We start from the raw sequence: 13,450 nt of genomic DNA, 5'->3' as shown, positions 1-13,450 counted from the left end.
ACACGACTATCACTGTAACAGGGGAAGAGTCTTCTCTAGCCAGTTGGCTGGACTATCTGTGCAATACCAAAGTAAAAGCAGATTAGTGTCAGGGGATTCAAGTAAAGCAGAGAGATAAAAGCTGTTTTACACATGTATAACTACAGTATTTCCTCCCAGTGACAGCAAGTAATCCATGCATGGCTCAGAGATACTCATCACTGCGCTCAGTTTTATTGGCATGGGATTCTGTCTGAGCAGCTTCCTCCACCAGATGACACAAAACCAACATGAGCTCCTCCAAGGCAGAATGAGGGCAGATCGTGGCCTCAGTTTGTGTTTGTTTTGGTCAAGAGAGAAAGGGTTCAGCATCGAGAGATGTGCTGGAGTAATCCAAGTAAAAATGGGTTTTGTCTTGTAGACGAGGCAAGGAATACTTGAGGGACCAGGTTTGAACAACAAGGAGGCAATTGCTTCCTGAGACTGCAACTACAGAGAGATGTTATATACACTGTGAGAGCGATGGAAAAACAGCCTGACTCCTACCTTCCTCCCTTAAAACTTCATTTGTGCTTAAACATAGCCCTCTACCAGCTACTGGGAAGAAAACTAACTCTATCCCACCCAAAACCATGACAGTCTCCAAGATCAAACGTGATTCACCTGGACTATCTATTAAATCTAGAGCTACATTTCAGGAATTAACCCCCATTTAGCAGCTCACTAAACACTGCTCAACACCAAAGCTCCTCCAGCAGACGTGGAGCCACAGTTTGTGCTACTAATATCTGAAGAAATGCTGGCAGCTGATTTTGGCCTTCAGTTCTGGGGAAGATCCAGCTCATAGTTTCACCACAGGATTTGGGGGGGAAAAGACAGCCTTCTCACAGTCCCATTTGTTCAATTCAGGAACACATGGAAATAGAGCAAGTTTAACCAGCAGCTGGCAGGAAGGAAAGAGCACGGTCCTGAGCTTTCAGAGAGGAAGTTTCTGTCTTGGGTTTGATGAGAAGTAGTATCCTCAGATCTCAACCACTGGCTAACTCCCTTTAAAAACAAAGGATGGCTAGAAGGCCATGATGTGAGCAATCCACTCGTCATATTTAGGCATCATACATTGACTTTCATGAGTAGAAGCCAAGTTTCAAATCTGCTCATGAGGATTTCATATAAGAGCAAAAAGAATACAGGATAGATGATTTTGTTGTATGAAGTGGCAGGACAACATTTCTCAGGCAGGGAGCTAGTATAAATGATCCCAGACTATTAATTTGCTCTCTCATATCATAGAATCACAGAATGATTCTAGAGTCTACATCCTATAGACTTCTATCCTATAGACTTCATAGAGTATATCCTACAGACTCTGAGCCTCTGTTAAAGGAAGATATCATTTACATTTTCCATACACTACTGAAACAGTCCATCACAGAATAAGTGTTTTGGCTAATCTCTACTTAGCCACAAACAAGCACCAGTGGGCAGAGGCATTTTAGTAGAGTTTAAAAAAAATGGAGCTAGTTTAACAGAAAAACTGAATCTCTTCTGATCACGTGTGTACTCTTTTTTACATACACAGACTGTACCATGTATTGTACTGAAGGCCAAAAGAGGCTGAAAGAATAGAAAGCAACAAACTAGATATTATGAATGTGCAACAAAGCAGTCTACACACAGACTTTCTGAACACTGCTGTAAGAGTTGGATAACAAACAGTGGTCTAGTAAAAGTAGAATAAACACGCTGAAGAGAGCAGTATGAAACATTCACTCTTCTGTCCTATGCATAAATCAGGTTCTGCTCAGATCCCCATGCAACAGGGAGAAGGGAGTATGATTTCATACAAGTCCTGCAACAGTGCATGGAGAAGAGGGGAAGTTACAAATGACAGAACCCTGATGATGCTTGGCAGGAGTATCAGCATCACGTTTTCACCTATCACATGACTGACAACAAACTAGCAGTGGGTAGAACCTTCCTAAAAACCAAACCACATAGAATACTACTTTGGCCCTACTCAGTAAAAGACAGTATCAGCCTTCTCAGATGTTTTAAGTTATTTCAAGATGATGCCTTCGTGATGCTTCTGTATGCCAACTTAAAATGGGAACAACACTGTTGGGCTTTAAGGGTCATCTGTCCCCATGAGACTACATCCTCTGACATGCCTTTAAATCTGATTTATTACAACACATTCAATGAAATCCCAGCCTACTCTTTTCCACAGCTAAACCTGTCTTTATTAGGTCTCTGCAATCACTCAAGATGTTCCAATCTTGCAAAGAAATACCCCTTTTTTGCCTTTGTGCATCTGTATATAAAGATCCACTGAAGTGCTATAAAAATCACCCTACGTTTTCAGAGGTTTGCACTTTCTGTGTGTTTTACCAGTACTCAGCATCTGAAATGTTCTTGGAGGGCAGGGAGAAGGGCATTAGCATCCCAACGGCTGAGAAACACCTGGTTACAATTTCATGTGTAAGTGTGTGCAGGGAAAAAAACAAAATGCCTCAAAGCATGGAGTTCAGCAAAATGATTACACCAAATTGATTTTTAAAGGAATTAACTTGTTACCTTAACCACTTCACCACCATCAACTTTCATCAGCTGCTTCAAATTCTGCTGCAACAGGTTTGTGTTAGATCGCCACTTCAGAAGCCCCAAGAGATCAACTAGAAGAGTAAGAAAAGCAATTATGTCATTTGGGATACTGCATACTCCACTCCATAACTACATTCAGGACAAATAAGTTTACTTCCTTAGGTCAGTCATTTTCACTGGACAGCAATGGATTTCTAGCATGCCTGTGACACTGCAGAAAGCAAGTACAATCCTTGCACCATGGAGGAACTCTGAAAGGCTCACAGAAAAGCAGCCTGCTTTTGAAATGTCAGCATTACAATCTGGCCAAGAAAGTCCAATCCCTTATTTGTTGTACACAACAGTTGTGTGTTTAGAAAAAGATGCCAAAATGAGATTAGTCAGCCACCAACACAGTCACATCTTCAGGGCCATGAGTCTTCCAGCATTAATGTTCTAGCTTCCTTGCTCTCACTGAATAAACTGATAAGAAAACAAGGCACAATGCAAGGCAAACACTTGCAAACTAAGCTATTTCAATGGGAAACTGTCTGCTTGTTATTACTTATAATGCTCAAGTTCCTGGTTGCTTCCAAGTGATGAAAAGCCAGGGTTGTGATCAGATCACTAAATAAATTTGGGTCTTGTCCCCAGATTCTACACCTCACTGAGGTCATGTCACTCCACTATTCACTAATAAACAAGTGAACACAGAAGGTAAGATCTCTCTTTTGTTAGTCACAAAGAGACACCACTTTTCAGTTTCCTTTAAGGAGAACTTTAGATGAGGATCTCACAATTGGACCTTCCCAGCAAATAAGCAAACTAGCAAGCAATAACACCCAGCACTGCATTTGTTGAGATATGACCTGAATCACTCACAAACCCCAAACTCCAAGCTCATCTTACCTTAGCCAAGCTGGCATCATGGAACAATTCCTCCCTGCCCCATTAAAAGTCAGTTTTCAGTACAAAACAAATCACCCCTAAGTCATCCTCAGTAGAATCCCCCAAAGAGAGACAAATAGAAGATTTGAAAGTGTCTACCTTAAGCTGAGCCACTGGATTACCACTGCACATTACATTATGTGAATTCCACCCAATGTAACTCAAAGGCCAGCTGGCTCTTCCCAAGCAATACCCCTCACTTCTTTGGTTCAGACTTTCAGAACAACTATCAAAACATTTACCAAGACATGCACCCTCATAGCATCACAGAATGGTAGGGGTTGGAAGGGACCTTCAGAGATCATCTAGTCCAACTCCCCTGCAGAAGCAGATCAACCTAGATCAGGTCACACAGGAACATGCCCAGGCACCTGCAGAGTATACTCCTGAAATTATATGCAGAGACTCAAAGCAGCTGCCATACTAAGACAAAATCTTTTATTCTAAGCAACAAATAAAACTAATTCTAGTAGAATGGACTGCAGTTGTCCTTGGCAGATTCTCCTCTAAGCAACACTCCAGGCAAGCTTTACCATCATCTTTGGGAGCAGAAATAAAAAGCGTTTTACCACATTAAAGCTTTGAACAATCCAATCCCTGCTTTTTTATTCTTTTAAATGTATCCTACAAGAAGTCTACAGGCTGAAACCAAAGCCTTAAACTCAGCATTAAGAGGAAAATTGCTTCTGGAAGACAAGATGCCTCCATGAGTTATGCAAAGTGTTCCCCAAACATGTTTACACCAGCTTTCCACCACTGATTTTGGTTTCAGTCTGACTTATAAAAAGGCACCAGCTTGACAAAACAAATGATCTGAACAAAAGTGAGTCCACAGACTATCTCTGAATGGCATCATGTACTGCCCCAAGAAAACAAACCCACGTGTACTTTCAGCATGATAACACAGCAAATGCTAAATGAACAGATATGTGAACAGAAAATGTCAAGGCAGCCCAACTACCAGAAAAAGAAGTTGCAGTGCACAGTAAAACAGTGCATTCACTCTGTTACTGCAAGCCATAATCCCAGCTAAGTGCCAGTCAGTTAATCTTACTAAGTCTAGGTATAAATAATGAAGTAGAACAGCTTAAGGATGTGAAACAGTATTTTATCCTATAGTAAACAGTAACAGCTTAGTCAGCCCAGGTCAACTGAAATGTGTGTGATCAGAAACTACTGGTGGAAAAAGACAGAATGAGGAGTTTTAAATTGCAAAGGTTGAAAACAAACATCTAGCCTAGAAGTGGCCAACAGCAGCTTTAGTTGGGTTTATGTCATTTATAAGTCTATTGACTACATATGAAAATTTTCTGTTACATTTTATTGAACAACTGGAAGCAAAGACTCGAGGCTCCTGGTTACAGGCTTCCCTTGACCTCTACCCATGCAGGGCTCTCCCTACAGACACTCAACATTTACTCAAAGCCCAGCTGGGCAACATTTCCAGTCGAAATTGTGTCTCTGAAGTAACCTTCCGTCTTGACTTTAAGCATTTGATTTTCCACTCTTTAGGACTTATATTATTGTAATTCTGTATCTTGTTATGCCACTGTAGTGCCTGGTTTTGTCTTATTGGGTGTATGATTTCAGCTTCCATTGCTGCTCTTCCTCAACACTAAATGCAAATTCTAAGAAAAGGCCAGGGAAATGCATTGCTCTAACACACCCTGCAAGAAGTCACAGCTACTCAAATGTTAACCAAGTACCTAAGCTATTACTTCTCTTAAAGGAAACAGCTGAAGTCCTAGTCTGCAGCAACAAATACAATGCAGAAAGCACCACATTATTTATTAACATACTTTCTGGATTATTAAAAATAAGGCTTAAAGCCAAGATACTTACAGAGGGTGTTGAAAAAAAACCCTATTATGGAGGACCAAATAGAGAAGTTTTGGCTGAGTATTTTGGTAAAGGAGGATCCTGACAGATTACTTCTTGGTAAGAAAGTTAAAGGAAGAATACTAGCAATTTCACAGGAGCTAAAATCAGCTTCAGAAACTATAAACTGAACAGAGATGTCAACTTTTAGATGGTAAGTTATACCAGAGGGGGGAATTTAACGATGAATTTGTGTTTCTTTTCTAAATGGCTGAAGGATTCACGGTGGTCGTGTTCAACACTGCCAAAGTACTTCAAAGAAAGCAAAGGATTTGGCTACTTTGAGAGAAAGTTTCACAGACAACATAATTAACAGTAATATCAAAGAAAGGTCCGAAGTTCAGAGCAAATTACATGTAAATTAAGCATGAAAAGATGTTCAGGTTTCACTTCAACAATATGTACACGAAAGCAACATCAATACATCATCACTATGAAACACTTCTAGCACTAGGCAAGGCTGAGGTGAAAAAACCCTCATCCTATCACCAACAAAAAGCAGCTCAATTCCACATGCTGGCTTCGGTGTTCTACAAAACACCAAACCCACTGTGATGCTGTTGAGCTATGATCCCATCTTTGCTATGACATTCCAAAACCATTTCTGATTTCTTTGTGAAACACCCTCTCAGGCTGTAAGGCTGCCAGATTGCAGTGAATCTGATGTGCTCTGAATATGAAGCACACCTAGGATGTGTTCTAACAGAACTGACACGGAAAAACACTGCAGAAAAATTAAGTCATATCACAGTAGTAACCTTCCCACTGGACAGAGGGCTCATGAATGGGAATGCAATCGCTATCCCAAACACACTCCCTGTCCCAAGCCCTCCTCATCCACAACCTCAATTGCCCCAACAGATCTGAACCTCAGAGTCCTTCAGGGCTGACATCAGCTCTGCTTTCTACAGCCTTTGGATGCAGTCAGCCAGCTGACAAACACACATGAAAATGTATCTAAGGCAAGCTTTAGAAGGCACTAAATGTGCCAGCCCCCAGGGTTCTGCCTCTGCATGTGAACATGTGCATGATTCCATAGAGTCACAGTCATTGCAGTTGGAAAAGACTCTTAAGATCACTGAGTCCAACCAGTCACCTCACACTGACAAGCCCATCACTCAACTAAACCACATCCCTCAGGAACTCATCTATGAGCTTTCTAAGCATCTCTAGGGATGGTGACTCCACCACCTTGGGCAGCCCATTCCAATGTTTAATAACCCTCTCAGTGAAAGAGTTCTTCCTAATGTCCAATCTAAGCCTCCCTAGCACAACCCTCATCCTCACCTCCCTTCTGCCCAACACAAGAAAATATCAGAGCTTTTTTCAGGCATTAAATACATGGATATCACACCTTGGAAATAACATAAAACAGCTTATTTGGGACAGACGTGTTACCTGCTCTTGAAAGGAAATTCCTCCTCTTCCTTACTGCTATTATTGTCATCAACAAAGAAGGAAAATGCCACAAAGGAAGGAAAAAGACCTCAATTTCAGTGTTCTTCAGTACAGAAGTCTCAACTACATGGCAAACGATATTCCTGTTACCATTTAACTCTGGATTCTTCTGTTTTCTTAGAGCTATGTACTGCTCTAAAGCAAAACAAAGCCCATGGCAGAGAAAAGACTAGCTAGTGCACATGCTCAGTAAATGCATTTGCTGCATCAAAACAATTTAATGCAAGACTATGTGGCAAACAACTCACCATCCATTCACAGAGGAAGAGGGATGGAGAAAGCAGGCAACTCAGTACACACAACCCCACTCCAGTCGTGAGGAGCAAGAAGTTCCACCCTTCTACGAACTTACCATTCTGGGTAAGTTTTGTTGAACAAACTAGAGTAGAAATCTGGAAAGAGTCCTTGCTGATGGTGCAGCTGCCAAGGTTCTGCATGCTCTTCCCTGTTGCAGAGTGGCCCTTTTCCTCCAGTTCTATTTTAGTGGATGGCAGACTTAAATACGTCGAGGCATCCTCCAGCTTCTTTGCTTCTGCCTACAGTTGTGTTTTAAATACAGCAGGAAACAACTTGAAAATATCCAGCATAAAAAAATCTTGGTACATAACACAATCTTCTTATTTACACTGGATTTTCCTAAGTTTGGTCCAGAATTTAAGCTATCCAATTGGTATTTACCAACAGTAATTTAGCACTAACTTGCCTACAAATTAAAAGTCAAGATGTGATATTTAAAGGACTATAGAAGTAGCTTTTCCCAGCCACTAAAACCCACATAAAGCTCAGTAAAAAGTGCCCAAGAAAACATATTCAAGCTTTATCAAGCAATCTGCCAAATACTCAAACCCCACACTACTTACTATTTAGTAGCTTGGTCTAACAGAGTAGTGTATAACACGCTTCTCTGAGCAATTCTGTTACAGACAAGTCAGTCAGCAGAGCTTGCTGCTATGGAAAGGCCAAAGTATCTCAAAACTCTACCTTGTAAACGATAAGGTCATGCTCTCCATCTCTCAAAGTCGTTCCATCGTATCTCATGAGCTTCACAAATGCCAGGGCAAATATTTTCTCTGATTTATCTTTGGCTGTTACAAAAAAAAACCAAACCCACCACAAAACCAAAGCAGTACATAATTATTTCATACTTATACAGACAGTGCACCTAAATCTCAGAAACATGGGTAACCTGGGAATGAACAGCCCTAGTAAAGATTCTCTGATGGAGAATGTGTACAAGAAATTAGGAGAGACTCTGAAATGCAAGATAGAATGAAAAAATTGAAAATGAAATGCATTAGAATCTGGCCACACCTCCCAGACACCCAATGTTTCCATATTCTGCCTGTTCTTTCAGCCAGCTGGATTAAGGTAGCTTTTGTAACAACAAAACAGAAATTCGATGCGTTTCTAAGTTCAGATTTTTAGGGTTAGAAAAGTGACAGAATGATGACTTAAGGGCATTGAGGATCTCATCAGGGTTCTGTACTTCAGAGGGGAAACATTGGAACCAAAACAGAAATTGGATTGATAATTAGAGATCAAGTTCTTAAGTTTCTGAAAGCTGATCCACTTCTCAACCAACATGACCTAGAAGATGCATTCAGTTCGCTCTCACTGTTCAAAATCCATCAGAAGTTAAGGAAAAATCAAAGCAACAGGGCAAGCAGAGATCATAAAGTAAGTGGAGAAGGAAAACTAGACAGAAAGTGCAAGCAACTTGAGATAGTCCAAAGAGCCCTAAGGCCCAGCCTCTATTGAATATTTAAACCACAGCCAACCTAAATGTTTGAGTCATCCTAAAGATATCTTTAATATTCTGTAGCCACAAATGACACTTATGTTCAGCACTCTGATCTCATTAGCAAGTATCATCCTCCCAACTAAGTAAATCTTTTTATTAATGATCAATTTGCAGAATAAACAGCTTCAAGTAAAGAACTGCTGTGGGGTAAGGTACGACACGTTACACAGATACGCAGACATGACATGTATGTCTTAAAACACATCCAGTAGATGGTATTTGATTTGTGCTTTTGTCTACACCTTTATTCCACTGTAAAAGTTTTTGCTGCAGATTTAGGGAGGCTTACCTATCAAGAGAGCCAAATACCTGTAATCACTAGATGGAATAAACATTATCACAACCAAGGCAAATCCTCAAACTTCACTGCCAAACAACTCTTGACAAATGGAAGATGTCTAGCTGTCTCCATCTGATCCTCAACAGCTTAAAGCACCTCAGCTGCTTTAAGCTGCTTTTCCTGCTCATCACAGGAAAACTGAGGAAAACCAGGAGCTCTTATGTAACTTTTACACCAAAATATCTTCAAAACAACCACAAGTCAAGGTGAGAACCAGAAACCAACTTTAACAACTAAGTCTTCAATACTGATGCTAAGCCTGTTATGCACTCTTTCACATTCCCATTTCACATGTGGGCTTGTTAAATATCTTTAGTACTTCCCACCCAACTACTTCTAAGACACAGAAATAAATCAACCTTTTCAGTAGCTAATTTGACATGAAAAAAAAAAATAACTGGGCAGGAAAGCAGAAACTTGATGTCAACAGGCAAGAGCAAGGAAGATGTAATGGGAAGAAGCTGAGATGCTAACATAAATATGCAGGAAAAAACACCCTGACTCCCATACCAAAAGTCATTACAATAGCCAATGACAGATTAGGAACATTATGCCTGTTTTAGCAGATTTTGGCACCAGTCACTGACAAGAACCATAATGAAAAGGCTGAATTACTCACAGTCCTGTGATGACCTGTGACGGAACGTGAACCTTAAATGACTGCGGTTCACATCTTCTATGGGGATTGCAACCTTCACATGTTGGGAAAGAGGACAGAGAAGGGAAACAGTCAGTATGGTCTGTCTTCAAACATCATCAACCACTACCAAAGCTCATCTGGATGTCTTTCAAGAAATGTGCTTCCAAAGAACAAAGTACCAGCACCACTTTGTCAGAGAAGACTGTGAAAAGTCCCAGATTCCCCACGAAAAGTCACCATTTTCTTGCACCAAGAAAGCAAGAAGGAAGAAACAAAGCAAGGCTGGTTAAGTCACCTGACAAGACCTGCAACCTGTTACCTATGCAATACCTGTACCACATATACTCTGAGTTTGTGTCTGATTCACTTGGAACCACTCTGCAGAGATGTAACCAGTGCTCTTTTCCCCTCAGTATTTTTGCTGGAGCCATTGTATTTTCTTAATCACACCCACACTCAGGCTCTGTGCTGTGCTGCTCCCCAACACCACAACTAGGTTTCTGCCATTCCCCAGCAGCCACTTTTGTTCTGTCTACAGATGCAACAAGGGCACCTTCAGACTTAAAATAACAGTATGGGGAGTAGCTGTATGTGCCTTCTCAGTACACAGATACTGCTTCCACTGAGCACAGCCAGACAGAATATATTTTATAAAGCCAACCTCAGCCTCCTCTGTAATATTAAAGCTTGACATTTCAGCTAAAATGTTATTAACAAAGCAAATTCAGCAAGCTTAAAGCACAGTCAGCCAGATCCCAAAACACTGATGAGTTAAACACCATGGCAATTACGTTTTAACTTTCATATCCTGCTTGTCTAGGTCAGCTTCATAGAAATAGAGCAAACCATTCCCAAGCAGATGTTGGAGTGCCTCTGTAACAGTTGTCTTGACCAGAAGGATGAAAGAAGATTTATTATGCAATACAAGTCAAATCTATTTTCCAGCAGCCTCTCAGAGCTTTCCTTAGTTGAGTTATTCCTTATGTCCTGCTAAACACGATCACGAGCATTGAATTTCTTTAGTTTTGTTTCTGAAGGCATTCCACTGCAACCTCTATTAATTGCCTATTAAGCCCCATGGAGGAAGTTATTGGAACAGTTTGTATACCTTTACAGTCTCAAACCAGCGAGGCTGCTTTACTTGGTAATATATTACAGACTTGTACTCTGAGATGGCTTCATCACCAGCACCAGGGAAAATGACACTCTGGAAAACACAAATAGAGAGAAAATGTTTACATCTATGGAAAAACTTCATTCAAACAAACACACACCAACCAAACCAAACCAAACCAACCAAAAGCCAACCAACCAACCAAACCAACCAAAAGCCAACCAACCAACCAAACCAACCAAAAGCCAACCAACCAACCAAACCAACCAAAAGCCAACCAACCAACCAAACCAAACCAAACAAACACCAACCAACCAAACCAAACCAAACAAACACCAACCAACCAAACCAAACAAACACCAACCAACTAAACCAAACAAACACCAACCAACCAAACCAAACAAACACCAACCAACCAAACCAAACAAACACCAACCAACCAACCCAAACAAACACCAACCAACCAAACCAAACAAACACCAACCAACCAACCCAAACAAACACCAACCAACCAACCCAAACCAAACAAACACCAACCAACCAAACACCAACCAACCAACCAACCAAATCAACCAACCAAATCAACCAAAAAAAAATGATGAAGCAGGTTAAAAATCAGACAATGGCTCATGCTCAGAGCTCTTCACAAAATGAGTACCAAAGTGCATGCACTATATGGCAAGACTTACATAGTTATGACAAAAGAGAAAGTTTTGTTGCAAATAGATAAGGACTTAAGCTGGCAAATACAGAGACATTAAAAAGGCATAAACAGGTATGAAAATTCTAACAACTCCAGATGTTTTGATACCTCTAATCTTTTGCCATCTTCATCATAAACAGACACTGTAACTTCTACGTTCTTTGCCGTGGTTTTACTGCCTTTGTCAAAATCTCCCTGAACTAACGTTACATAGATGTCATTACGAACATCACCTACAAGGGAAAGAGAAGCACAAAGCAGCTTTCACACTATACCTATTGATTTGTGAAATCAATGATACATAGAAACAACCCCCAACATTTTCCTAACAGCGAGCACACACATTCCTGGTAAAACACTCAAAAGCCACAGTCTCTTGAGCATCCTGAACTAGCAGTACTGAAAAGAGCTGTTTGGTCAAAGTTGTTTACTAATTTGAAAGGATGAGTTTCATCACAGTCATTAATGTATCCCATACACAGATATTTTGCAATTTAAAAACATTTCATAGCCTACAGAGGTCTCTAACTTGTTACATGGGGAAGTGGTTTGATGTGTTTGCTGCCTTGAGGGTTTCAGGGGAGGGTTGTATTTAGCTGGATGTCTTAAAATGCTCTTCAACTGCAACTCAATCCAACTGAAATGTTGAAAAATTAGTTAGGGAAACAGGGGATTTCCAATTATTTCATGACACAGATGGTTTATGTGCCAACATACTAACTTAAACAGCAGAAGGGCTGAGGCACTTAAACCACACTGAGCGTACAGCAAAACATCTGACAGATGCAGTGTCAGCAATCACAGGGAAAGCTGGAGCTGGGATGAGGTGTGAAAAGACCTAATGGATCCTCCACAGCCCATCAATCTGCAACGGCCAGTGCAGGATTTTTTCTGAGGTCTGTTGCTTATGGAAGCTGACATCTTCCTCTGAAAAAAAACCCCACCCATCTCTCTGGTTTGGATTCATCACAGGGAATACATGGTTTATGTGTGCCCTTGCTAGGGAGATAATATGAAATGTGTACTTTGTATACACTTTTCTTCACTGGGAAAAAAAGGAGCATCTCTGCTGTCAGTCTGACATCACATCTTCTTGGGAGGGTCGTTAAGCTTTATTTAGTGATGCAGCACATGTGCAAGTATCACCAAAGTGTTTTACATTTATGTCAAGTATGACAGAATCACAGAATGGTGAGGGTTGGAGGGGACCTTTAGAGATCATCTAGTCCAAATCCCCTGCTAAAGCAGGTCCGTCAGGTCACAAGGAATGTGTCCAGGAGGGTTCTGAAGCCCTCCAGAGAAGGACCCTCCACAATGATGATGCGTTATTTCTAACATACACAGTACCTCAAATTCATCTCCTTTTTTACCTCCCCAAAAGCACCCATCCACACAGGTATGTAAAGAAGGTTAAACTCTAAGAAAGCAGCATTAATTCACACAATGGCTTACCAGGCATAATAATCTCAGGAAATCCCATTTTCCGAGCCACAGCTGTTGACCTGTCCACCAAGTGGGGAAACTCTTTCCTAATCTGATGAATATCTCCTGGAAGAAGTTTCAAAGTCACCCACAAACCTGTTGTGTAAAAACCACAATTATTAAACTGGTGGGGTCTTTTTTTCTAGTTACTAAAGATTTCTTTTTGCATCTTCTAAAGAGTAAGAACATATCTGAAGGTTCATTTACAAACAAAACACACTTCACGGAGTACTTTAAAACACTCAGAAATCCCACTGCTTCAAGCAGAAGTGTTAGTGCAGCACACATGTATGTCTGACTTGCCAGACTTTCTGGAAGACTGTACTACAGCCTCACCTGTAAGTTGACTGGCTAACAAAAAACCTGAGAAACTGGGCAAGACAAGTATCCAAGCCTTTGCATTGTGGACTTTGCAGCACTAACATTTAGAAGGTATCTTTCCAGGGAGGAGTTAGGCATGTGTTCAAAACCAGATGCATGTGGTTTTCCTTACATGGGCTTACTAAAGCCAAAAGTTTTATTCACAG

At 40.7% G+C, this 13,450-nt stretch overlaps 1 protein-coding gene across 2 annotated transcripts in view; it reads right to left on the bottom strand.

Moving 5' to 3' along the window:
* DOCK1 (dedicator of cytokinesis 1) overlaps positions 1-13,450 on the bottom strand; it is a 285,055-nt gene that overhangs the window by 226,724 nt on the left and 44,881 nt on the right. For both annotated transcript variants that reach the window (XM_062000751.1, XM_062000752.1), the window contains exons 13-19: positions 12,894-13,019; positions 11,550-11,674; positions 10,733-10,831; positions 9,604-9,676; positions 7,825-7,928; positions 7,196-7,379; positions 2,554-2,651 (exon numbers count right to left, since the gene is read on the bottom strand). In XM_062000751.1, the coding sequence (XP_061856735.1) occupies positions 2,554-2,651; positions 7,196-7,379; positions 7,825-7,928; positions 9,604-9,676; positions 10,733-10,831; positions 11,550-11,674; positions 12,894-13,019 (809 nt within the window). The remainder of the gene's footprint in view (positions 1-2,553; positions 2,652-7,195; positions 7,380-7,824; positions 7,929-9,603; positions 9,677-10,732; positions 10,832-11,549; positions 11,675-12,893; positions 13,020-13,450) is intronic.

This window comes from Colius striatus, chromosome 8 (genome assembly GCF_028858725.1).
Source record: "Colius striatus isolate bColStr4 chromosome 8, bColStr4.1.hap1, whole genome shotgun sequence".
Lineage (NCBI taxonomy): Eukaryota > Metazoa > Chordata > Aves > Coliiformes > Coliidae > Colius > Colius striatus.
The sequence above is the reverse complement of the archived record's forward strand: the minus strand, read 5'-3'. Positions and strand labels throughout refer to the sequence as shown.